The sequence below is a fragment of the Symsagittifera roscoffensis genome, chromosome 6, assembly GCF_963678635.1.
Source record: "Symsagittifera roscoffensis chromosome 6, txSymRosc1.1, whole genome shotgun sequence".
In the NCBI taxonomy this organism is placed as follows: domain Eukaryota; kingdom Metazoa; phylum Xenacoelomorpha; order Acoela; family Convolutidae; genus Symsagittifera; species Symsagittifera roscoffensis.
In genome coordinates, this window is record NC_087067.1 from 3,431,396 (window position 1) to 3,459,228 (window position 27,833).

Below are 27,833 nucleotides of genomic sequence, written 5' to 3' on the forward strand. Positions count from 1 at the left end.
GATTTCATTTGAAATCTTTAGGCTGCCTGTTGCAACGCAAATATAAAAAAGAGTATAAATGCCTATGCAATTGGCGTAGTTGGCCGAGCGGCCTAAGCTATAGTAATGACGACTATATAGACATGACAGTTGACGTAGGTTCGATGCCCCCACCTCCCTATAAATTAATATTTTAAAAAAGGGGGTTATATCCTATTTTGACTGTTTTTGGTTCTATTTGTTTCAAGGACATTACCGACCGGTTCTTGTGGCTAGCTTGCGTTAATTTGTGTCGTATGAAGCTGATTATTTGTTGAAATTATGAACATGAGTTATGTGAGTTTTTGGCTTATTAATAAATTAATGACGATGAATGCCTGTATTGCCGAGAATAGGAGTGAAACATTATTTTCCGAGACGTTTCATCTAGTTTACGGAGATTGAGCGCACAATTTGACACCCCACAAGGGACTGTTGTTCACGCATTTGCAAAAAGGACTGAAACAGAGTGAAGGGACCGTGAAGTTGGCCGAAACAGAGTGAAGTTGTGCTGCTGTCCGAGCAGTTACCAGTTGACACGATTGTCCAGTTGGCCGATTGTCCAGTTGGCCGAGTGTCCAGTTGGCCGATTGTCCATTTGGCCGAGTGTCCAGTTGGCTGAGTGTCCAGTTGGTCGAGTGTCCAAAAAACCGAAAGTCGTCATAGTGAGCAGTTAGAAGAATTGGCCCAAATTCGCCCAGGGCTCAGTTGGCCGAAATTCGGTTGGCCAAAAGCGCCGACAGACGACAGAGCAGACTGACAAAAGAGCAAACTGGCGCAAAATAGGCCTTTTCGGTTGTCCTGATTGTTGACTTTTGTTCCAAGTGCAGCTGTATTTTTCTCGACACCCGAAGTTTTTGGATTTTTCCCGGTGTCGCCAGTCTCCAAATAAAAAATGTAAAAAATTTCCAAAAGTTTTTAAACTCCAATTGTGCCATAAATTTTAGGAGTATTCATTCTAGGAGCTAGTTCCTTGGATCACGCGCTCTGAAAACTTCCCGCTCCGTCCCAGAAGCGCGTCAAAGATACTTGCTTTACAATGCCAGGTTTTAGTTTGATCTTTAACGCTAGGGACTCTCAGAAAACAAAACAGTACTACCTTCATCACTACTTGTCTCACCGTAACGACTTTGTAATTTGGCACGACGCCATTAAGAACTCGATAAGTAGGCACCGCGGCAACAATAACCGCAAGCTGAGTAGTGAGCAACTTGTCAGTTTGTTATTTAGGTAGAGGACAAATATTTGTGCGATCGTATACTGTAGACGGTACGAAACCGAGGTTATAGCGGAAAGTTTAGTTTCAACAGGTATTCTCGTTCTGAACGTCGTCAAAGACTTTATCTCTAAGCGTAAGGCTAAAGACCAGGTACTAATTGAGCAGTACAAAGAGCTTCGCCGGCCTCCTTCCCTTGAGTTAAAGACTCTCCTCCTTCTAAGGCGTTATAGCGCTAATCTTAACATCCTTAAGACTTGTAAGAAGCGGAACCGCTTACCACTCAAAGCTCGAAAAGCTATAAAAAATAGGCTTCAGGCAGAAGCTTTGACATGTCAACCTCCCCATCTTGTAAACTAATGTCTATATGTTAATGCAAATTTAGTTACGTACCAAAACAGTATCTCATTTTATTATTTGTTTTCTCTTTGGTGAGCATCCGTAAAATATTGTCAAATTGTGAAAAACATGGACAAAAAATTCCAAAGTAAGATACGCAAATTATTTGAAACCCGTCTAAATCTAGAAAATGAGCTGCTGAAAGGTCACTCATTATTACTTGAGTACATTGAGAACAACAGTCGCACCACGAAAATTGATAATGCTGTTTACAAATGTAAAATTGCGTTGGAAAAAAATGTTGACGTAAATGAGCAATTAATTAGTTTAGCGGGAAAACGAAAAACCCTGAAAAAATTATTGCTCAGCAAGACCTTTTTCAGGGTTACATTAAAGTAATGAACAATAACGAAATGAACAATAAAGTAATGCATGAAGCTCAGAGTTACAAGATGAGCCTCGTCATTTTCTGCAGCCGGCATTACAGGGAGCAAGGGAACTTTACAACAAACTAGGTCTGAGACATCCTCACTCTCGCTCAAAACAAGAGATTCAAAAGCACGAGTATCTGAAAACAGGTCTAAGGTCTCTAATAAGTCTAAGGATAGTAGAAAGCTTGATTCACAAAAGTCTGATAAATCTGCTTCCACTCGTCATACGTCGACAAATCGCACTATGTGATCAAATGAGAAATGGCATGAGTTAGCTTTAGTAAAACGACGCCATGAGGAGCTGGAAAGGCAGTATCAAGTGTCTATAGGACTTAAAGAGCAAGAGAACCGTCTTAAGATTGAACAAAGTCAATTGGAACTAGAGCAATTGGCTGAACGTCATAAAAAGCAACTAATTAAAATGGAAAGGAAAGCGTTTGAATTTGAGGATAATTCATCTGAGGTTAGCGAGAAGGTAGCGGAAAGTAACTCGGTAGGAGTAAGTCAACCTATTTCAAAAGTAGCAACCGATCGGACTAATGATTGGGTAGACTCTGTTAGTTCACAGGCAACTCCTGACGGTGCTAGTTCGCTAGGTTTGCTGGCCTTCATTCCTGTACCAATTTCGTCAGATCCGACTACTTCCGCCAACCTCGCTCATGCAATAAACACAAGTTATAGTCAACACAAGAGCCGAAATGGCGGAATTATTGATGCATAGCCGCAAAGATCATCTTCCTGAATGGAAATCAGCCCAGTTTGACGGCAACCCGTTAAAATGGCACGAATGGTTTGGTCAGTTTAAGTCCACCGTTGATTCTGCTGTTCTCATCGTTGATACGAAACTGAAATACTTAAAAACACTCGTCACGGGTAAAGCAAAAACCGCAATTCCGGAGTTTAGTTATAGTCGCGTTAGGTACAAGGATGCACTGACCACCTTGCAACGGAAGTTTGTGCAACCACACGCTTTTGTTGGTGCGCATCCTAATAAACTGAATACTTTTCCTCCATTTAAGATGCACAATTCGGAAAATATCATTAGTTTTTCCTCTGCCATATCTGGCCTCGTAGCAGTTTTCAAATCATTGTCATTTAACGATGATCTGAAGAGTGTTAACATGTTAAACCAAGCTGTCAGTAAACTTCCGCCTAACCTCAAGGAAGCTTGGTCAATGCATAATGTTAGGCATAATTGGCAGCGCTCAACCCTCCTAGATTTTAAAAATTGGTTGAAAGAAAAGGCCGAGGGGCATGAGAGGCTACGTGTACTTAACTCTAAGGCAAAAAACGAGGAACCAGTTAAGCCAAAAACAACCAAAGTTTTTGCAGCAAACACCAAGGTAACTAGTAAAGCACAGAATAAATCTAAGTTTCCGCTGTTCGTTTTGTGTAAGGGTATTTATGCATTGTGGAACTGTGCTGTTTTCAAGAAAAAGAATGCTACTCAGCGAGCAAAACAAGTAGCTGAACAGAAACTTTGCTTCGCTTGCCTCAATGGCAATCATAGTTTCCGGCAATATTCTAGAGCTAAAAAGTGCCCGAATCTAGATTGCGATAGCACACATAATGTCTTGCTCCATGGAGCCGAAAAAATATTTCCTCGGAAAGAAAATTCAAATGTCTCAAATAAGGCTGGAACAAACAAATCCAAGGAGAATACAAACCTTTCCACCCATGCCGCTGTTAGTGATGTACATGGCATTGAATCGTCTAAAGGGTTGTTGCCAATTGCAACACTTGGTGTATCCTCGGATGTAACCAGTCTCCTGGCGTTGTTTCTTTGTGATAGTGCATCGACTCACTCTTGGGTGTCTTCGTCACTCGTTAACCGTCTGGGCTTATGAGGGGAGCCCGTTAACTTGTCAATTAGTGGTTTCAATTCAACCACCGTTGTTGAGACTCAGAGGGTCAAGTTTACAGTTTCCTCCGAGCCAAATAATAGTGAATTCGTATTCCCTCTGTGTGCATATGTTAAAGATAATATTCGGATTGGTTCCGAACTAATCAATATTGCTGATTTGCAGAATAAATATCCATAATTAGCACTATTAAGCCCACTCAATATACTTATGAGGACGTTGAAAATTAATATAGGACAAGACTACTACCACACCGTTAGATCCATTGAGTTCATCTTGTGAGATGAGAATAACTCACCGTGTTCCGTTCGCCTAACGATAGGTTGGGTCATAAGTTTCTACTTCTTCGTGTTTCAAGTGTGTTGTTGAAGATTCTTTTTTGACCGACCAGATAAAATCCTGGTACGAGTTGGAATCTCATGGTGCTTTCAAACATGTCGATGCCCCTTCCGCCGCGGATAAAGATGCTTTATCCATCCTAAATTCTGAAACCGTTCACAATGGCGATGCTTGTGCCTATGCTTTGGATTGATAGTAATGTCAGTCTACCAAACAACTATTACCCGTCACTCGCCCAATTTAAAACATTGGAGAGAAGCTTAAGTAAAGACCCTGAACTGCGCGAAAGATACGCAGACACAATAAGAGAGGACATTAGGAAAGGCTATGTCGTTACAGTCGAACCGCATGATCCACGTAAGCGTTCCGATCGCGCGAGTGGTATCTTCCGTGCCATCCCGTCGTAAATCCGAACAAACCGGGTAAGGTGCGCCGAGTCCTGAAAGAGGCTTCTAAATTTCACGGCACATCCTTAAATAAGTCCCTTTTGGTGGGTCCGGACCTACTCCAAAATTTAATTTTTGCACTTTTGCGATTCCGTCAACACAAGTACGCCGCCTCTGCGGATATAGAGGATCTGTTTCTCCAGGTAGAAGTCCTCGCCCGCGATCAAATATCATTCCGTTTTTTTTCTGGCGGGAGGATACCACTTCCGATGTGGTAGTTCATCAGTACACTCGCCATATATTCGGCGCACGGGATGCGCCTACGTGCGCCAGTTTCGCGTTGCGAAAAACAGCAACTAATAATATGTCCACATACCCTGAGGCCGCATCAGTCGTCAACGAAAAATTTTACATGGACAATTACTTGGATTCGTTCGAGAACAAAATTAAAATTAGCCGCGATTTGGTTTCCTTACTAAAGTTGGGATGATTTATTTGACTAAATTTGTCAGTAATGATGATGAAATTACTTCAGCTATGAAACCCGAGGTTTGCGAAACCTCGTCTTCACCCATCAAGTAAATATGCAACGGTGCCGAACAATCATCACACGTCTTAAGTGTTAGAAGAGGCGTGGACTGTCCTCTCGATAAGGCAATAACTCAACGAATCGTCTTGAGTTTCGTCTCTTCTGTGTTTGACCCTGTTGGGTTAGTAGCTCCATACACAGTTAGGGTCCGTCTTTTGCTTAAAGATATTTGAAAAATCAGTGGCCAAAGTTGGGACGACGAATTGCCGGAAGACATAAGAGAGAAGTTTCTCGAGTGGCAATCCGGTCTCCCTCTCTTAGGGCAATTGACTATTCCCCGTTGCTACTGCACAGAGCCTGTGGATTAAATTGAGCTCCACATGTTCGGTGATAGCTCGCAGGACGTTTTCTGTGCGGTTGCGTTTTTGCGTGCGCGACTCTCGAGTTCGCACAAAGCTCAAATATCCTTTATCTTTGGCAAAGCTCGCGTTGCGCCCATGAAAGCACTATCTATACCGAAGCTAGAGCTTCAAGCTGCTCTGCCCGCCTCACGACTGAAAGATGATATAATGACAGCCTTTACTGTCAGCATTAACCATGTCTACATGTGGACAGATAGTACAACAATTTTGCAGTGGCTAAACTCCACTGAAAAATTGCCTGTATTCGTCGCTAATTATGTAGTCGAAATCCTTGAATCGACCACTATCGATGAAAGGCACCATGTTCTGAGCGTCACCATAATCCAGCTGTTACGGGTACGCGGTTGATTTCTTCGGAAGCCCTCAAGGATAGCATCTGGGTTATTGGTCCGAGCCTTCTCAGGACTACTGATTGGCCTTTTATAACCGACGAACGTGTGATCAACAAAATTCGTTCAAAGGGTCTTTCTTGTGATGTTGATAATTGCTTGGAGACATCATCTTCCTTCGTCACCGATGTCACATCCATCAAACATCCCGAACACGGGTTCAAATGGGAAAGGTACAGTTCCTTTACGAGATATAAAAGAGTAGTCGCTTTTATGTTGAGGATGCTGCCTTCACAAGCATTTTCGCGGTAAGGACTTACGGATCACCGACCCCACTGAACTTGATAGTGCAGAAAGCAAACTATTTCATCTTGCTCACCGCTGGCAAACCTTTTAAGAATGGTAGTAAAATTGCCGCATACGCGCCATTTATCGGTCACGCTGGTATCGTTTGTTCCACCGGACGTATCGTGCGCTTAGTGAATACCAATTTTGATACTAAGTACCCAATATTACTCGACGACCGACATATCCTAGTTCAATTGTTGGCCCGCAGCCTCCACCATAAGCATTTCGATCAAGGTTTAGATTACATGCGCTCCATTTAAAATATGAAATATGCAATACTTGGGCTGCGTCGACTACTTCGGTCTATCGAAAATCAATGTGTAACATGCCGTAAACGCAAAGCAAGTACCATCCAGCCTATTATGTTCAATTTACCTGTCTAACGTCTCAGATATAAGCAACCATCCTTCAATCATACAGGTGTGGATTACTTTGGACCGCTTTACGTTCCGGTTCGCAGAAGCACTAAAAAACGATGGGGATTTTTTCACTTGCCTCGCCACCAGGGCTGTACACCTTGAGATTGTTCCATCTCTGGACACGAGTTCTTGTGTCATGGGCATTGAGCGGTTCATTGCGTGTCATTGTACACCAAGCACGATCTGGTCGGATAGCGGCACGAACTTCGTTGGCGTGGAAAACGAATTACTTGCCTGCATCAAGAGCTGCAATGGCATGGCTCCGACTGTTTTTGCACTTAAAGGTGTTGCTTGGAAATTTAACCCGCCAGGCGCACCCCATCATGGCAGCTCCTGGGAGCACCTCTTCCGAAGCGTGAAGCGCGTGCTTTACGATATACTAGGCAGTAGGCGAGTCACCGAAGAGGTGTTAGGAACAATGTTCTGCTTAGTTGAGCAGGCTTTAAGTTCGAGGCCAATCACTCCCGTTAGTACTGATTCACGTGATTTAGAAGCGTTACCCCCAAACCACTTTTTGCTAGGACAAGATGCCACAAGCTTTCCGTCGCTTTTACCTGGGGAGCACCTCGACCATAAGAAAAGGTACGTGCTAGCGCAGTCATATGCTAACGCGATTTGGTCTCGTTGGCTTCGAGAATATGTTCCCTCACTGAATAAGCGTGTCAAGTGGCACACTCATTCTGACTCCACTCTTAAAACATGCGATCTCGTGTGGGTGATTGAGCCCGATAGTCCGCGTGGGTACTACCCTATCGCCCGAATCGTCAAGCTACAGGACGGTGGCGCCCGATCCGCCCTTGTTAAGACCGCAACCCGTGAAGTCACTCGGCCGACCTTTAAGCTCTCTCCGGTTCTTCCTTCTTCATGGGGGGAGGATGTTGCAACGCAAGTATAAAACAGAGTATAATTTCATATAAAAACAAGCACAGTTGGCCGAGCGGCCTAAGCTACAGTAACGCCGACTGTATAGACATGACAGTTGACGTAGGTTCGAGTCCCCCACCTGCCCATGCATTAATATACTAAAAAAGGGGTTATATCCTATTTTAACTGTTTTTTGGTTCTAATTCGGTTCAGCCTTTATTAACGCTGACCGCTAAAAAGAGCAATTTGTCTCAAGGACATTGCCGACCGGTTGTTGTGGCTAGCTTGCGCCAGTTTTTGTCGTACGAAGCTGATTATTTGTTGAAATTATGGACATTAGTTATGTGAGTTTTTGGCTTATTTATAAATTAATGACGATGAATGTCTGTATTCCCGAGAATACGAGTTAAACATTATTTTCCGAGCCGTTTTATCTAGTTTACAGAGATTGAGCGCACACTGCCCTCTCAAACCTATATCAGTCTTAAATTAATGAACTCATTTTTCTGTATATAATTGATTTAAAAACAATTTATTTTTTCATTATTAATATTTTTAAGATCCCTAATGGGTGTGCTGGCCTCAGCAGCCTATTTCAAGCTTGAAAATGCTCATGGTTTGAATTTCTGAACAAAAAGATTCTCGAGAATGATGTCCTTGAAAGAAAGAAGCCGAGATTGGTCTCGAATATCGAGAATGACTCAAAAACCGTCTGTATTCTTCGATCTGAAAAAAAACTATACCAATTTGGTTGTTATCTTGAATTGATGAGAGCATCTTGGTTTCTGTACCCTCAAGCTGATTTGAAATAAATCTGATTCAAGATTTGTTGTTGTTTCATCGGTCTCTAACTAAATAGATAACTCGAAGAACAGCGGAGAGAAAGAACTTACTGTAAGCAGGCTCCTGTTTGAGCATGAAGGCTAAAAGAAATGGTCTTGGGAAATCCTGTATGAGCGACAGAGCAGAAGAACAAGGAAGTGATGTGCAAATCCTGACAGGTAGTCCTCAAGGGACTGCTGTGAACTTGGCCTCATCCCAAAAGGTGCGCCTGGAAAGGTGCGCGCGTATTATTCCTGAATTTCTTGAGTTTCTTCAATTTACGCACTTTTTGGGTTTGGAAAGTCGATTTATCGCCAGGAGTTTTGCAAATGAACTAAGCTTATAGCCATTCGAGAAACACAAAACTTCCAATTGGTCAGCCATAACGGCTACCCAGTGCAACTGGTAGCAGTTGAGGTGTTGAGTCAGAGAACTTGATTGACAGAGCGTTCTCTGTTCCGATGTGTGAGCGTCCTGTCCCTATATCCCCTGTTGAGGATGATGTGAAGAAAAAAATTTTCTCGGAAAACAGTAAACTCACAAAAAAAACGGTGAATTCACAAAAAACTCCTTATGGATGAAAGAGATCAGACTCATTAGAATGTCCTCGTCACTCCACAGTCCAAAAAACTTGACATCCTGAGAAGACTGATTTGTGCTCTGGGATGTCTGGGATGTTGAAGAAATCAAAGAACCGGAATTGCTTGATCATGAACAAAAAAATCACCATCCGTTGATGAAATCATTTTTCATTGCGTTGATTTGAAATTAATGTCTTGAACCATTAGGAATCTAGAGCTTCTGCTGCTGACTGCCATTGATGATACGAGAAAGCTGGTCTTAAATGAAACTGCCTGCAATCAAAACTGGGGATATGAAATTGACAGAGCGTCATAAGGTCCACTGCGAGAACAGCCTCATCCATGCACAGTGACGCTCTGTCAATTTCATTTCCCCATTTTTTGATAGGCTGGTCACGAATGACTCGAAAACAGGAGTCACTCTGTACCAGCCTTAGTATTTTATTTTGGGGGCATGGGGAAAAGAGTTCTTGGGGAAAAAAGTGTAGCAGATTCTTCGATCTGAGAAAAAAGTTAATCTGAATTTGGGCAAAATAACCTAATATAAATTTATCAGCCAGCACAGGGGCGGATCTAGGATTTTTTCGAGGGGGGCGGATTTTTTGCGCCGCAGGCAAAATTTTGAAAAAAAACTAGCAAAAAAAGGCGTTTTTAGGCACTTTTTGGAAAACTTTAACCAAAAAATCGCGTTTTTTCGGCGCGCGCTCCCCCCTTAAAATTAGTATATATGGGCGTCCAAGGCGCCTTTAGAAAAATTTTAGGGTCGGTCGGCCAAAAATGGATTTCTTAAAAAGTACCAAAGGGGGACCCTTTGGGTCGGCAGGGGGTCGAAACCCTGAGAGGGAAGCGTCCGCCCCCCCCCCCCCCCCCCCGCTTCCCCTCCCTAAATCCGCCCCTGAGCCACCATTTTTTTTTTGGTAAAATTTTGAGCATGGGTTTTGAGCTTAAGCTCTTTACTCTTTACTCGTGGAAGTGAAACGCTTCTAGAGTCGCATTTGGTTTTTTCCTTGGTTCCGGGCTGCGTTGATTTTCTGGTTATACATATAAGCATTGTCGATTCCATGCTGAAATTGTAATTTAAGCACTTGTAGGAACTCCATTTAGTTTAAATTGAAGTGTCCAGAAACATTACCCACGTGCGAGAAACAATCCTGACGCGGAAGCTAGCCAAAAATGTGAGATTAAGCCCTAATCTCTCATCATGCAAATATACAGGGTCAGAAGTGAAAATGCAAAAAGTCAAAACAGGGGCGAGACTGTCTGACGAGCAAAAGCAATGGATGCAGGCATTTGACCTAATGAACGCTTGAGACGTCATAGTGATCAGTTTTGAAGATGAAATTGAGATCAACCAAGAAACACTCGTTTTGCAGTTGCTTAAGATTTTTTAAAAAATCGGTTAAACAAATCGGACCCCCCATAGCTTAACTTTGGTAAAGGGACGTTAACTTTACGTTTGGTTTATATTACTTTCCGCCTGTTTAAGTATCGCAACGAACTACTATCAAGCATTTGTAACTTTCAATTGCTTATTTTATTTCGTTATGATTAGTTGAAAACATATTTACCGCACCATTGTTCTTTTGCTTCGCTCCTTTTAAGTTTAGGTCTAGCTACCTAGGACAGTAACTACCAAAATAGGTCGAAACTACGACTGGATACGACATCTACAACAACTGCAACGACAACAACGATCAGCTACGACAAACTAGCCACGCCCAACAAAACCACTCTCCCCCAGAGAACTATTCTCATCGCCCAACTAGAGCGCCTCGTCAGAGGAGTACGAAAAGCCATCAGTGACATCAAAACGAACTACAACATAGCTGACTCAGAAACCCAGATGAAGAAAATTCTCAGCAATTCGGAAGACGCTACTACGTACCTTGTAGACCACACGACTGAGTACGCCACTGCGGATGAGCTCATCAACCGCTTCACTGAACACGAAGACATCATGGATGAACTTAGACAGATGCTACAAGAAAATACAGCAGAGTCAACTCCACAACAGCAGAACACTAATGCCACCACAGTTCAAGCCCCCACACAGCTGATCCAGTGCAACAACAGCCAATACTAGTTAGGGACTCTAGCCAGACGTCAACATTATCCAGCAGCAGCCATCAGCCCGGATCATCAGCTCAGGAACAGAACTCTTCAGATGGCCGAGATTCCCAGACAGGTTTCAAAATAAACAGACCACCGCCTCAACAAACAGAACACGACACCACCAACGCAAGTCTCAGCTTCAACATAGTTACAGAACAGCAGTTCATTCCAGCAGCAGGTTCTCAGACATCAAGTAACGGACAGTCGCGATCAAACTACAGTCTCATGACTAGACCCCCAAAAGTAAAAATCGAGCCTTTTGACGGAAATCGTATGAAATTGAGCATGTGGTTCGGACTCTTTGAAGCAACAATCCACAATCAACTCATCTCGGACGCCAAAAAGATGACTCATCTGCAGATTTTAACGACTGTAAAAGCAAATCAAGCTAATTTTAGTTACTCCTGCAAAAACACTAAGTACAACGCTGCCCTTCATGAACTACAGCGACGATATGGTCGACCCGACATCATCATCAATGACTTCATCAACAGACTACAGAGCTTCAAGCAACCATCAACTCGACGCAGGGATTCGTCCTTGGAATTTTCCACATTCATCAGAAACATGGTTGAAACGTTTCGGACGATTGGGTTCAGAGACGATTTGAACTCTACAATATACGTACAATTTGCGTCAGCAGATTGCAACACCATCAGCAGCTTCAGTGGACACAGTACATCACCGCCCAGAACATCGACCAGCCTAATCTCATCGCCTTCAACGACTGGATAAGACCGTTTGCATTAGCATGCGATCGCTTACCACCTATGCAACCGCAGCAAATGACCCTGGACTCGAGCGATCGACAACAAATAACGACAAGACTTCGACACGCCAACGGATCTCGACCATCACCCAACCAGCCTTCACAGAAGACTTCTCAAAATTGGAGTGCGAACGCCCGACCGCCATGTCCCTTCGACGGACAAAATCACCACCCAGCATACTGCATCAAGTATAGGAATTCATCTTTGGGAGAGAACAAGAGACTCGTTTCGGAAAAGAAACTTTGTTACAACTGCTTTGGCCAACATCAAGTGAAAGACTGCCCATCAAAGCACACATGCAGCAAATGCAATCAGCATTATCACACAACTCTACACGACGAACAACGAACACAAAGAACACCAAAGTTTAATCCAAACCAGCGACCGAATCAAGTCAACCATTTTGCCAGCCAAAAGAGGATATCAAGAATCAACAGCTCACTGCTGCTACTTTTACCTTTTAACATTACGAGACCGCAACATATACCTTAATGTATACGACTTTCTTGATACAGGAAGTACAAACAGCTACATATCGCAACCGACATCAGCATACCGTCAACTGGAGGATATTAACCATCAGGAACGACTTCTCATTGGAGGTTTCTTCAACTCGCAAACGATAGAGGCTAAGACAGTTGATATTACAGTTCATTCATTTGGAAATAACACTTTAGCGTTTGAACTAACTAATGTTTTAATCAAAAAGAACATCAACTTGAATGCAGCGGAGCCCGAAAAGTTGAACGACATATGCAGCCAATACGATCACCTTAAGGATATATGTTTTCCAGACTTCAACAACAACGACGTAGCCCTTGTGATTGGAACGGACAATATTGGAATCATCAGCCCGAAAACCATCATCAAAGGAAATCAAAACGTTCCTCGAGCAGTCCTTACAGCCCTAGGATAGACAATAGCAGGACCGAACAACGATATTGGATACATCTCAAGCCACCGAGCAACAGCCAACCCAATACAGATGTCAACTGACGACACACAAATCTCGAATCTTCTCGCTTCATTCTCGCGAATGGAAACCTATGCCACATCACCTGAAATAACGATGTCATCGCACGAAAGACACGCTATGCAAACACTTCGAAAAGCATATCATTATACGACAACCGCTATCAACTTGGACTTCTGTGGAAACCAAATGCAAATCTTCCCAACAACTATAAAGCAGAAACTGCCCAATACAACCGGATGAAAAAAAATCAACTCAACAAGAATTCAGAAAAGTTGGCTCTCTACCAGAATACAATTGACCATGATCTCAGCAAGCACTACATAAGGAAATTAGAGCCAGACGAAATACCTTCGACAGGATGGATTTTACTTGAACATGGCGTAATGAATCCAAACAAGCCAGGAAAACTTCGCCGTGTTTCTAATGCCAAATCCAAAGTTAAAAGAATTTGTCTGAATGATATGCTTCTCACTGGACCTGACTTGCTCTGCAATCTACTAGAAGTAAGTACCCGATTTCGTAAACAAAAGCATCCCATCACTGCCGACATTGAAGAAATGTACATGCAGGTTTCTGTTAACCCGGAAGACAAAAAATTTCTTCGTTTCCTCTGGGGACGGGAGAACCCAAATTTTTCGAGTACATTCGATTCGTCTTTGGAGCCAAATCTTCTCCTACTTGTGCAATTTACGCATTAAGAACTTGCGCAGAAGACAAGGCTGAAAGCCCTCTCCACATCAAAAAACTTGTCTACGAGAACTTCTACATGGACGACTTCTTCGAAGCCACCAACGGCATTGACACTGCTGTGAAAATCATAGAAAACCTCACGTACTACAACAAAGAAGCTTCAACCTGACGAAGTGGATCACTATGGATCAGAGTTATTCTGCAAACAATACCAAAAGAACATAGATCCATCACCAATGACGAAATCAAGGACCCCAAAGTCTTCAAGCGAATTCTCGGAATAAGATGGAGAGTAAGTAACGATACGCTCAGTCTCACTACTGACAAATTACACGAACTCGCCCAGAAGAAACCTACACAACGGAACCTACTTCGCGCAGCTTCTTCAATCTTTGACCCAATTGGAATAGCAGCACCTATTATTATTCGACTACGAATAATCCAGCAAGCAATTTGGAGAAAACGAATGAAGTGGGACGACCAAATTACACTAGAAATGGCACTTGAACTTTTTGAGCGTCTCGACGAGAGAAACGATCTACACACAGTGGAAATTCTTCGACAAGATTTTGGATACAGCTACGACAACATCGCTCTTCATGTTTTTTCAGATGCCTCCTACAGCTCCCTCGCAGCAGTCGCTTATTTTGTATACAGCAACAGTGCCACTCGCCAAATCAGCAGCGCCCTTGTTCTAGGAAAAGCTCGAGTGGCTCCTCTGAAACAGCACTATAACTAAACTGGAACTACAAGCCGCAGTTTTTGGTGCTAGCCTCGCAAAATTCAATCGCAGAGAACAAAGGATTGACATCAGCTCTACGCATATGTGGACCGACAGCACAACAGTGCTTCAATTGATACAGGGATCTGCTAAACGACAACAAATTTTTGTGGCTCACAGAGTTGCATAAAATTTGGAAAGAACCCAAACGAGTCGATGGAAACATTGCCCAGGACCCCTAAACCCAGCAGACGACGGAACCCGTGGAATACCCCTATCGGAATTCAATAACAAGTCTAGATGGTTCACCGGACTAAAATTTATATGTGAACCAGAATGCAACTGGCCAAAGTTACAGTTAAATGACGCCAATACGGATACCTTGCAACTCAAAGATCGAACTGGACACCTGGATGAAATAGCAACAACCCCAGTGCTAGCTTTTCAAGCTACCACCGCAAGGACAGTACAAAGTTTCATCGACTACAGCAGTTTCTCCAAATGGATAAGAATTCTCCGAACAACCACATACGTGATACGTGCCGCCAGGATTTTTAAAGATAAATGACTACACTCCCGCAACAAAAGCCCAACAACCGAACTAACAAGCAGCAACATGATTGCCGCGAAGAGTTTCATCTTCAAGCAGACGCAACAAGACAGCTTCAACCCAGAGGTCAACGCATTGACACAAAATAAACCAATCAACACAACTATTAGATTTCGACATCTGTCACCATTTCTAGACAAAGACGGAATCTTGCGAGCACGTGGACGCCTCGAGAAATCTCAACTGGACTATTGCATAAAACACCCATTTATCCTTGATGGAAACCACCCAGCAGTTCACCTCTTTATAGGACAAACCCACAAAGACAACCAGCATTCGCCACGCCAGCACTTAAAAAACATTCTTCAAAATGAGTATTGGATTCTCTGTGTTCGCGCACACATTGACAAGATCATAAAAAACTGTTACGACTGCCGACGACAACAGGCAACTGGACTGCAGCCGGAAATTCCGCCCCTACCCGCCTTCAAATTTCCAGAAGATAAACCCTTCCCGTTTCAACAAACAGGATTAGATCTTTTTGGACCATTTGCTTCGAAAACCGCAGGAAACTACAACAAACGCTACGGCGTTATAATGACTGACCTAACAACACGAACCGTACATCTTGAGATGTGCCAGGACCAATCAGCCGACGCCTTCAAAAATACCTTAAGACGATTCTTCGCACGCAGAGGACAACCAGCAAAAACTGTTTTTGACAACAGTACAAAATTCACCGCAGCCAAAAAAGAACTCAACAGACACTTCGACGCCGATGTTACACGACAATTCTACGCCAACCATCAGATTGAATGGACCTTCAACCCTGCCTATGCTCCTCATTTCGGAGGTGTCTGGGAACGACTCATAAAATCAGTCAAAGACTCATTCTATGCCATCATAGGAAGCCAGATTCTAACAGACGATATATTCAACACCGTTCTTTGCGAAGTTGAACACTTCATGAACGCAAGACCCATCACTACAGTTTGATCATCGCCCGAAGACGTTGAAGCCCTCACATCAAATCATTTTCTTCTCGGAAGAGCGCATGCCACCATGCCACCTCTACAAACCCAACAGCCGTCAACACTAGGTCGACAATGGAAATTTGCCCAACAACTTTCAACGCATATTTGGAAACGCTTGATGAAGGAATTCATTCCAGCACTACTGCCAAGACAACAATGGACAAAGAAGACGCCGCCTGTCAAAATAGGAGAAATTGTCTGGATTCTTCAGGATATGACGCTACGAGGACTTTGGCCAATTGGACGGATCACAGGAAACAAACCAACCGATGATGACCAGACCCGCGTTTACACCATCAAAGTAAGTGACAAAATTGTGTCAATACCAGCCATTAGACTAGCACCTGTTAGTCCGGACTATTGCAATCAACCTGCAAACGAAGATTCACGACAACGAGAGCCTCACTCTAAAGCAGCCTTGCGCAGACAGCCATAGCCGATAACTTCAGCTGACACTTACACGACCGTTAAGCCAGCGTTTTAAGTTTTATAAGTAGGAACTACCCCACCCCTTTTTTCTTCATTTATTTTGCAACTGCAGAATAGGGACGAGTGTTACATGCCAATTTGACAATTGACATTCATCTTAGATGACTTCAACTTTTCACATGTAATCAGGAAAACTCCGGGAAAAAAATTGAAAACCAGAACTCAGCAAATACAAAATTGGGAAAATGCAAAACTGAATTACCAAACACGTGCAACCAAATAATTTATAATCAAATCAAATTTAAAGCAAGAAAATGCTCAAGTACACCGTGTAAACTAGAAAAGATTACATTTTCGTTTTCTATAACCCCCTGCCGACCCAAAGGGTCCCCCTTTTGTACTATTTTGAGATATCCATTCTTGGCTGACTGACCTTAAAATTTTTCTAAAGGCGCCTTAGACGCCAATCTAAACAAATTTTGAGGTGGGCGCGCGCGCCGAAAAAACGCGATTTTTTGGTCAAAGTTTACCAAAAAGTGCCTAAAAACGGTCAAATTTGGGTCTTTATAGCGGTTTCGGAAAGCTCACAAAATCAATTTGGTCGAACTAAAAAAACCTAGATCCGCGCCTGATTTTTGCAAGTAATTTTTTGAGCGTGGACTTGTTTGAAAATCTTAATATACCGATTTACACGGCGCTAGCTTCTTGAAATATTTTTTGACTACCTATAACATGTTCATCTACGTAAATCTAACAGGCAGCTTGATTTTTCAAAACCAACTGAAAATTTATTGGATTTTAATTACTATTAAAGTTATTAGTTTTGATTGAGTAGAAGTTTTAGAAAAAGTCGTGTTTGGGAATCAAACAAAAATTTATGGGTCTAAGAAATCAGAACCTACGCGCAGATGTACGCCAGTTTTACTTTTCTCGTTAGCTTTAGTATGTAAAATCGAACATGAGAATGAAAAAAAAAACATTATATTTGAAAGTTTAGTTCGAAAAACCCAGCAATTACTTCATTTTTCAAAAACCATCAGAGGAGTTGATGATTGGTCTTCAAATTTGGTGTTGAGGATATACCTTAAACGCACTAAAATTTGCTTCGCACTGGGAGAACCCGTTCAATTCAGTTCATCGATCTTTGAATAAATCGACTCATTGCCGGATTGCACCTCCCCACGCGTAAGCCATAACAAGCTTCGCTAAAGAAAAAAATGAAATTTTAATTTAGGAAAAATAATCTATATGTTAAAAATTTGTCAGCCAGCAGGATATTTGGTAAAATCAGTTGAAAAAAATGGAATTGAAAATTTTAAATTACTCGAAAAGGTCTAAATTAAGCTAAACTGTGTACAAATTTGGGTTTAAAATAGCAACGGATCCAAATCCAACAACTGAGCTAAAAAGCCACAGCAAGATCCGATCTAAAACCAAAGCAATGAACTTCCATTCTTCGTCTTGGTAAAATTGTCTTCTTTCCACTTTGATTTTATCGTGGATGCTTTCGACTGTGTTGCCCAAAGTTTTGATGCTTTCCAGAGTTTTAAGAATTCTTTTTTGCTTTCTCTCATTATTTAACTGTTGGTCCGAAGTTTGTTCATTGTTAGATAGTGAGTTGTTTAAAGAATCGAAGAGTTGATCGTCGCTATTGGGAATAAAAAGCATTAATTCGTGAAAAGAAGTTTCCAGATTGTTCCAGAAACACAATTTCTCTCCAACTTGTTTTCGTTCACGTCTTCGCAGATTTTTGGACTGTTTTTCCTCGACTAAGGCCGTGAACTCGCAGTCTGTTAATCTAAAACATTATTCGGGGAAAGTGAGATAGAACTAATAATAAAATATCAGCAACTATCAACAAAATCTTATTTGTTTCCTTTAACTTAACACGTTCCAGTTTAGAGTTCCGTGAAATGTCATTCACTGTTTTGCTTTAACTGACCCGCAGATTATAACAAAAGTTAGTGGAAAGTGAAATTCGAAGTTGAAATAAATAAATTGATTGAAATTTAAAAAGGTAATAAAATATGCGGTCTGACTTTTGATCAAAATTTGAAGAAACAAAATATTTCTCGGCGAAGGTCAAAGCACTCAAAGCAGGTGTAGTTGCAAAGATTTCAAATCGGTTTTCATGTATGCACAAGCTGAACAAATTATTCAAATGTCAAAAGTCTATTTGAAAATCAATGAGCTCACATTACCACTATATTATCAAGATACACATTGAAGACCTATGATACCCCCTGTCTTTCACCCATTACCGCAACAACTCGCTACAAAAGGCGACTAGTTAAAAAATTTAAGAAAAGCGACCACTCGTAAGGTTTGAAAATTAAACCAAATCTAAAAAGTTTTGGTTTTGAAAGTCACTGCGATGGTAATATTACAATAGTTTGACACCTTGAACGGTTTTTTTCTAAATGAATTACTTTTTTTACGATGCTGAGGTGTAAAATTTAGAAATTTGTAATTAATACTAGAATTTTCATACCCAACTCTAACTAAAATTTTATCAAACCGAGTTGCAAAAACACAAAAAATCAATTTGTGACTTTTATTCTACTAGGGGCTCAAAACTGATAGACAAACTTCAATCAGTCAACATGCTTCGAAATTTCCTCTATTGACTAATTTTCAACCTCATTTCTTTCGAATTTTCAAACTGAATTGTGGTAAGTAATCAAAGTTATAGGCCTTAAAATTCTTAGGCCATGACAAGTTGTTTGTAATATTTTACTTACTGGAACGGCTCCATGAATATCCACAAAGGCAGTGTGTATAGTAAAAAGTGTTTGAAGGGGCGTGGCAGTTTGACAGACGCAGTGGCCCCTGAACACGCCTGGAAATGGACGTGAAGAATGAAGGCGTTACACATTAGAGAGGCCACGACTATACTGAAGATGAACACCAGATATCGGTTGAGAAGCGGCACGTGGTACGCACTCTGAAACAGCCCAAGAATATTGATAATCCGTTAGACGGTACATAATCTGTACACGCTTAACTGTCGAAATTTTAGTAGTTTTTATACAAATTATCATGAGAGGGGGAGGGAGGGGGAGGGGGGGTTACAAGGTCTCATTGCAAAAAAGTAGACTTCGAACAAGCTTATGTTCAACTTATGTTGTAAGAAAAAAAGCCTCTTTTTTTGCTAGCGTAAATTGAAATTTTCAGGTATTATTATCTTCATTTTTGGTACAAAAGGGATTTTTTGTGCTTTGGGAGACGGGGAGAGAGCTCAAAAAATCTATTTAGTCGGCCTAAAAAAAAGGTCGACAAATTTTTTGAAAGTTTTAGAAAATCCTAGATCCGTCTCTGGTTTTATAGGTTATAAACATTCTGATTCTGAATAAAATGCTACAATGCTAATTGAGTGGTCGGCTTATTGGTCAGAGCGTTACAGGATTAGTAGGTCAAATACATTTTGTCTATTTGGTAAAAAAGGGACATTCACGTACTTTGAAAAATAAACAAGGTCGAGTTGTTCATTTAAAAAAATGAACCCTTGATTTTGCTCTATGACTTCGCTAAAGTATCATAGTTGTTCATGATCCCCCATTAATCATTTCAACAGCGCTCATTAAAAAATCAGCTCTGTTTTGAAGTTGGACAGCCCTTTCAAAACCCCCGTTAGAGGCTCAGACTATATTATTAAAACGCAAGCACACTTCAAAGCTATCTTGAGATAAATTGATCCTAATGTTCACCTTTGAAATAAAAATAACTCTTCCTTCCCAAAACATATCTAATTTAAAGATAAAAACTTGAGTTATGAGTTATTGTAATCCCAGTATTTAGAACAAATTTTCTCAAATGCTGCATTGTATATAGGATCTTGTTAACCAGGCGCGAATCTAGGCCGAAAAGCCAATTTTTTAGGCAGTTTTTAGAAAATTTTGACCAAGCAATCGCGTTTTTCGACGCGCGCTCCCCCCCCCCCCCCCCCCCCAAAAAAAAAAATTAGTATATATTGGCTCCGAAGGCACCTTTAGTAAAAGTTTAGGGTCCGTCTGCCAAAAATTGATATTTCAAATTAGTACAAACGGGAACCTTTAAGTAGGCAACCCCCACCCACCCGTCTACCTAAATCCGCTGATGCTGATAACTATTTTCCCCCTATTGCAAGGAAAATGTTAACAAGGTACAAAATTCGTTTCGTATATGCTTTACTGTTCAATTCTTTTTTATGGGGGGGGGGGGGCATTCATTACAAGGTACCATAGGGGAACTAGTTAACAAGATCCCGTATATACATGTTTTACCTCTGGAAAAAATAACATTTTCTGAAAATACTTCTATTTTGTAATATCCTTTAAGTAAAAGCGAATATGCCTAAAAATTGACGCGAATAAAACCCATTAAACTAAATGATCCGCAAAGATCAATTTCACTAATGTAGGAGGTTCTTCTGCGTCATTACATTAAACAAAACCAATCCTTTCCCTCGTCTTTGTAATTAAGTCTTCAAATAACTTATCGAATTACTCAAGAAATCGTCACCGTAAAAACATAAGAAATGAGTCCAAAAACTTCCAATAATTAGAAAACGCCTAAAAAGGGTGAACACGATTTAGCTTGAATGGATTTAATTGACCATTTCTCTATGAAGTGAAAAGCTCAACTTTTTGGGATGTTCAAGTGAACTTCAATAACTCGGGCTAAGTTGTTCAGCTTTGGGGTCAACAGAATAAAACCAAAACGGGGACAGTTTTCGACCAAAAATATGTACTCGGAAACAGTCGAAAACAAAACCAAAAACAATCGAAAACAAATTCGAAAAAGTTGAACTCAAAGTTGAATCTCAAGTAAACAAATTGTTGAGCTGATCAGCAACTTTCGACAATTTGTTGCTGATCAACAGAAGTCGCACAATTTTGTGTTCAAATTTTGTGTTAGTTTTGTTATAGTTTTTGCGTATAACCTAGCGCTAAATGAGAATCGAGGCAAAGGATATTAATACAGGTTTTTGTAGTTCTAATTTCATCAAAAATATTTTGCTGTATTGACTTTGAAATCAAAAGTATTCATCTGTGATCATTTTTGCACAGTATTGGCAGTTTCAACTAATTCTTATTTCAGGCAGAAAAAGAAGCCGGCTCAAAAACCTTCCAATTGAAATTGAAGCTAGCTACTTGGTCTCATTATTGTTCGGACTTTCGAAGAAAGTGACGAAATATTTTCCTCCAGACAATTCGAGACTTTTTAACTAGCGGTTTTTGACAGACCTTTTATATCACCCGAAAACAATTGTTGTCTTGAGATCAAATTTAAAAAGAATTTCTACTTATGATCATTTTTTTGTAAAGTTATAGGGGTTTACATAATGCTCATATGGACAATCTGAGACAATTCACACGGGAAATTTTTCGTGCTACTAACGCGTAAGCGGAAGTTTAGTTCGTCTTAGAAATTTTTGCAAAATATTGGTAAATTTTTTGCTTTTATGGGCAAAATTTTTCACTCTGTTTTTTATATGGCGTATGGGGGATGATTTTTAAAAAGAATCTCAAAAAAACTTTGAAACTTTTTTCTTTTTCGTGAAAAATTCCTCAATTTTTTCTCAGCGAACACTGCTCCATAAACCTTAAAGGACAGTCTGCACAATCAAGGCTTTGCCGTGATACGAGCAGTCATGTTGCTTAATTAGACAAAAGTATGTTACTCTGTACTCCACTAAGAAACGAGTGCTTAGAGGAGCAAAATAATAAAAAGTTTCAATTTTTTCATTTTGACATTAGACAGTTGGTTGGATTTTTTCTCCCTTGCGTTTGCAAAGTGCAACTTTGTCCCAGGTAATGATTTTGTTCGGATAACATAAAAACAAAAAAAAATACACTCATTTTTAAATATTGGGAAAGTTTTTGACAAAAAAAAGAAAAAACATAAACTGATTTAATTTTTATCAAAGTATTATAACTAGATTTGATTTGAAAACCAGTAGTATTTTGCAAAGTACTTCTTCAAGGAATCAAATGCAAAAAGCAAAATAAAAAAATGTGCTTACAGTATGTTTGACTACAAACTGAACCCAATAGTCTCTGGGTAATTTTGTTTGTTGAAATGAACTTTTGAGCCAAAAATGACGAGGCATAAAGGTAAAATTTTGGTTCCATTTAGCAAAATAAAAAACCTTCAGCTTATTCAACATTTTGGTAATTTGTTGAAAATGACTCCAATCATATTTTTGTCATCGGGCATTTTTTGTCCTATTGTAACCCAGCTCGAGACTTTCAAACTTAGGTTTGCTGATCAAACTCCTCAAATTAAAAACGCTAGTCATGCAACTCCCATTAATAATTTGTATGAATATCGGACATTTTTTTCATCCTGAAATAATTTGTTTTTTCTCAAACAAAAATTAAAGAATCCCATGTTCTTCATGTAAATTTGTCAAGATTGCTTAGTAAAATTAAGGATCTGCAAACATATTTTCAAGACCTAAAGATGCAGAAGCTTGATTTTTTTTCTGGAAAAAAGGTGCTTAGACGAATTTCATGCATGATATGGAATTGTATAACTAACCTTTTTATGGCAAAAAAGTTATGTAGTAATTAAACTTCAAAATTGTTCCAAATGTTTATTTCAAATTTGTATATCGCAAAGTTAATTCTGTACTCAAACATAACGTACTGATAACAAACTCAATTTTTGTCCTTAGCGTAGACAAGTTACCAACAAAAATTGATGAAAAAAAACTCGCCGTTTCAGGTTTTTTGATTTCATTGACCTAAATGTAGTTTTTATTCAATACACTGGTAACAAATACGCTGGTTAGCTAAAATTCAGAAACCACGCAAAAGTTACCAGCAGCGAATCAAAAGCAGCAGAAAGATATGCGCCAATGATACGAATTTGAATGATTTTGCCATAAGTTTGCTTCATTGCACAATCTAAGCTCAACCCTAAAAAAACACAACCCCATAAGGCTTGTACAATTTTTCAATTTTTGTTCTGACCTGAGTGTTGTTAATATCCATAAATTTTGTGTTTGATATCAAACAAAAAAATACTAGAAAAAAAAGAAAAAATGATTAAAAAAACTGCGATAGTTTTTGTAAACCCGCTAATTATACAATTCCAAAATATGAACAAATGGCGCTCGCATTCTTTCAAATAGTAACTATAGAAAACTACAGTGCCTAAATTTTTGTACAGTTTCGTAATTGTATGCCCGGGTTGAAGTCCCACCATTAATTATCACTTTTTCTGTAGCATCCCAGTGATCGCTATTTTCCAGCGCTGATTCATGTATAATTCAGAGTTTTTGCATAAGTAAACTTGCGATATTTCAGAGTTATTTCAGGAATGATCCGTAGAAAATCAGCGCTACAACTTAAGAAATTTAAACTCATTCTAATAGCTTTCAAGTGAGAGTGTGGAATGTTCAAATTTTGCACAGTCTTGCAAAAATCTTGCAAAACTCGTATAATTGATTTTTTGAGCTCCTGTTATAAATTGAGTATGGGTTTTTCGATTTTTTTGCTTCTTGGAAAGCTGTTGGCATAACAGCTCAATGTAAATTAAAATGCAGGCTCAATTTGAGGCCTTTTTTACTTACATTTCTTAGTCAAATTAATCAGGAGACGCTAAACAATTTTGACTCAGCATGAGGAAAGGCTCAATTGGAATGTAAAATAGTTTTGACTAAGGAAAAATCCGAGATACTAGTTTTGACTCATAATTTGTTCGCAGCAGAAAGTGTCTTTTTTCTATCATGCTGTTTTCTATCATGCGGTCGGCCAAAAATGGATTTCTGAAAAAGGGTCGGCAAGGGGTCGAATCCCTGAGGGGGGGGGGGGGGGGGGGAGGCGTCTGCCCTCCCCCTCCCGCCACCCCTAAATCCGGCTCTGATATTAACTAAGTTATTATGATTTAAAAAGGCAGGAAACAAATATTTAAGTTTACAGCGGAAAATCTCTATAAACTCACACATTCAATTATGTCTATATCAAGTAAAAATTTCCTAAACTAATTCCATAATCCCGCCTAAATTTTCAATTTAAATATTTACTTGAGTTAAATTACATACACTAAGTTTTCAACTAGTAGAAAATGGTAACAAAAAACCAATGATTTTAATCGATTGAAATCTTAGTTTTGCTTTTGCGGGAAACTTCAAAACTCCCCTCCCCTCCCCTCCCCTCCCCTCCCCTCCCCTCCCCCTTGTCCCATAATTACACATTTCAGCCCCACCTTGGGTATGAGCTTTGAGACCATGAGAAGTAGCATGGCTGTGCTGAGTAGGATGGTCATGGCCAGCGTGATTCTCTCGCAGCAGGCGGAGGGCAGGTAGAAAGTGCAGACTGTCAGGAGGGACGTGATGATGAGGGGGATTATGAGGTACACGGTGTAATACAGCGGCTTCCTAGAACAGACGAAAAAATAGCAAATCATTTCAACAATTCGCCAACTCACCAAACATGAACGCGTCAACTTTTGAAAAGAAAAAAAAAATAATTTTTTTTGGTATGTACTATAGAAGGAATGGGATTGTTAAAAAGATCTGAAAAGAAATAGATATAAATTAAGTTTGAGCAGTCGCAATTAACTAAAAACAAAAACAAAGCAATTTGACGAGATCTGACTGCTGAAAAACTGTGAAACTGTTATACTATTACTTATTAATCATATTACTGTTTAATTTATATTAACATAGACTAATAAGTAATAATTTTATGGAATCAGTCAGATCTGATTAACTCGATTTGAACACAGATCCATGTTTTGACAGATCTGGCTTGACTGCAATTTTTCAAAGGTTATCCACAGCAGAGGCGGATTTAGGGGAGGGGGCGCGGGGCGGCGGACGCTCTCTCCTTCAGGGATTCCTTTGGTACTTTTTCAGAAATCCATTTTTGGCCGACCGACACCAATATTTTTCTAAAGGCGCCTTATATACTAATTTTGAGAAGGAAGCACGCGCGGTCAAAATTTTCCAAAAAGTGCCTAAAAGCGCCTTTTTTGGACTGTTTTTACAAAATTTTGCCTGCGATGCAGAAAATTTGGCCAATACAGGGATTAAACCGTGCTTAGGGAGAGCTCAAAAAATCATTTCGGTCGACCTAAAAAAAAGGTCGACAAAATTTTCAAAAAATGTTTGAAAATCTGCCCCCCCCCCCCCCCTCGACAAAAAACTTAGATCTGCCCCTGATCTAAAGTATAAACACAGGGCGTCCCAAATAAGGATCCAAAATTGAATATTTCGACAACTACTGGGTCGATTCTTTTGTAAATTTTGCTCGCATATCTAGCTGCCTAACACACGTTGTGTAGTAGCCGCTAAAATTGGGTAATTAAAACATAATTTTTTTGGTTTCTTTTTTGGGGACACCTGCAAAAAATAGACACAAAAATGAAGAAATGTGGTTTTTTGTTGGCACGAGAGTCGAGGAGACAGATGTTATAAAATCAGAAGAGGTCGTTGAATACGATTTGAAAGTATTGCCGAACGTGCGCCGCACAAGGTAACCTCTCTTGAACATTTTCTGCAAAATTTACACTCAATTCGAATAAAAAACAATTACAAATTAAATAATGTGATAAAGAGCATAAAGATCGCGCTTTAAAATCAATGAAGTAAATAAATGCATATTTATCAATTTTGAAAAATTATTATTTGGGTAGACTGAAAATTTAGTTTGAAAAAAGTGTAAAATACTTGCGATGAATTAATATATCAGTTGATTCTGGCAATATTTTTGTTCTGACAAAGTTTGAAGCAAATGAAGAAATTTTCGAGCTCGATTTTTTTCTACAGACAAATTTCGACATTTTAACTAGCAGTTTTTGACTTAATTTTTAAATTGTTTAAAAGTTATTATTGTCCTGAGTTCAAATCTAGAAAAAAATTGCCTCTGATCCTTTTCGTATAGTTATCGGGGTTTAAACTTACCAATTTCGCCAATTTGGGAAAAATAACGCGCGACATAGGTCATGGAGAGCCTCATCAAAATAAGGCTCAAGAAGTGGGCCAGCGACATCAAAGCCATTCCTCCCCAGCAAGCAGGATTCCAGACGGGCAAAATGACGACCGACGTCCTGGCGAACATTGCTCAGAAGGCCTTCGAACGCCATTTTCATGCCATTTTCATGGAACGGTCGATCTGAAAGCGGCTTTCGACAGAGTTTGGAAAAACGGCCTCCTCCGCGACCTCGCCCGCCTCAAGATCCACCCAACTGCTCTCCGCTGGCTTCGAGCTTTTGTTGCTGACAGAAAGGCGGCAGTCCGTTGGGACAACACCATCAGCCGCTTCAGGACGTTCAAGGAAGGGGTACCTCAAGGGAGCCCTCTCTCTCCTCTTCTTTTTTTGCGTCGCCACCGCTAAGCTGCCGAAAAGGATCTGCAGCTCATCACCACGAGTATAGGCAGACCAATTCGCAGACGACTTTACCATCTCGGCGTCTGGCAGGACAGTAGCAGAAGCAGCAGTTCGCCTCGCCCCTACTCTCCGGGAAGTGGAGAAGTGGTCAGCAGATTATGAAGCTCTTCTCTCTACTGAGAAGACCGCGCCACCTGTCGTTTCCCTTGACCCACGGGAAACAGCTGAGAAAGCGTCGAAAGGCCTGAGTTTCCTGGGCACTCCGATCCAGAACAACAAAGAAATCAAGCATCTTGAAGTACACCTGGACACACAGATGTCATTTAAGAAGCATGAGTCGGAGATAGCGAAAAAGATCAACAAAAGGACTCAAATCCTCCAAGCACTAGCAGGCAAAGACTGGGGCGTCCTTGCAATCGACTTGTCACCACTCTACAAGGCCTACGCGAAGCCCGGTGGTCTGTACGATCTGGAAGTCTGGGGTCCGTTTCTCTCGAAGACAGAGCTCCAGACGCTTGAGACAGCCAACAACAGAGCAACCAGGCTGATCACTGGTACGCCCCGGGCACCCCTTCGGCAGCTGCGGTTATAGAAGCAAACCTAACACCGATCAGGATAGAGGTGGAAGAAAAAGCAGCGCTCCTACTCGGCAGATACTCCAGGTTCCCCGACGACCACCACCTGAAAGAGCTAACCCCGGCCCCGGCTGAAATCCAGGGTCGAAGGTTCTCACCGGTTTGACTGGCGCAGCACTGCAAAAAAGACGGCTGAACGAAGTCCCGGAAGGAGGTAGCTTGTTCGAGCAAATTGTTGCAAACAGAGAGGAGAAACACCGACGAATCTATGAAGAATTGACACCCAAAACATCAACTCACCGAAGAGCCACCGAAGGAAGACCTTTGCCGCACTCAGTCAACAGAAGCAGAGAAGAAGAAATAACGCTGCACAGGCTGAGAACCAACAGAGCCCGCTTCCTCTGCCAGACTCAACACAGGTTCGGCCTTGTTCCGGGCCCAATCTGCGAGAATTGCAACCAAGAAGAGGAATCAGTGGACACTTCGTTACATCATGTGTTTCATGGGAATCAGCAAGAAGAATCACCATGGGGGACGGCTATCCACCGATCACAACCCTCCAGTCAAACCTTGACAAAATTCTGAGCTTCGTGAGGCTCGCAGGGCACCTCACGGTGCCTCCCAATCAATAGAAGGGCCCCAGCCACATACACACACATAGTTCGGAACATAAACGCGTAAACCTTTATTTGGTTGTCTTAGAAATTGATCCACACTGGATTGAGGAATGCTTTTTGGTCTATTTAATACTT

General features: G+C 40.8%; 2 protein-coding genes across 2 annotated transcripts in view; one reads left to right on the forward strand and one right to left on the reverse strand.

Annotated features, from left to right (window-relative positions):
* The first annotated feature begins 14,790 nt into the window (after nt 1–14,790).
* LOC134848143 (uncharacterized) lies at nt 14,791–15,720 on the forward strand. Its single transcript, XM_063865503.1, has one exon. It carries the CDS (start codon nt 14,791–14,793, stop codon nt 15,718–15,720), a length of 930 nt encoding a protein of 309 aa, XP_063721573.1.
* Nucleotides 15,721–17,518: 1,798 nt separating this feature from the next.
* Nucleotides 17,519–27,833, reverse strand: part of LOC134848183 (acetylcholine receptor subunit beta-type acr-3-like) — a 108,732-nt gene continuing 98,417 nt past the window's right edge. Inside the window, exons 5-7 of the mRNA XM_063865554.1 lie at nt 24,381–24,552; nt 18,929–19,131; nt 17,519–17,985 (exon numbers count right to left, since the gene is read on the reverse strand). Of these exons, the coding sequence (XP_063721624.1) occupies nt 17,532–17,985; nt 18,929–19,131; nt 24,381–24,552 (829 nt within the window). The 3' untranslated portion in view covers nt 17,519–17,531. The remainder of the gene's footprint in view (nt 17,986–18,928; nt 19,132–24,380; nt 24,553–27,833) is intronic.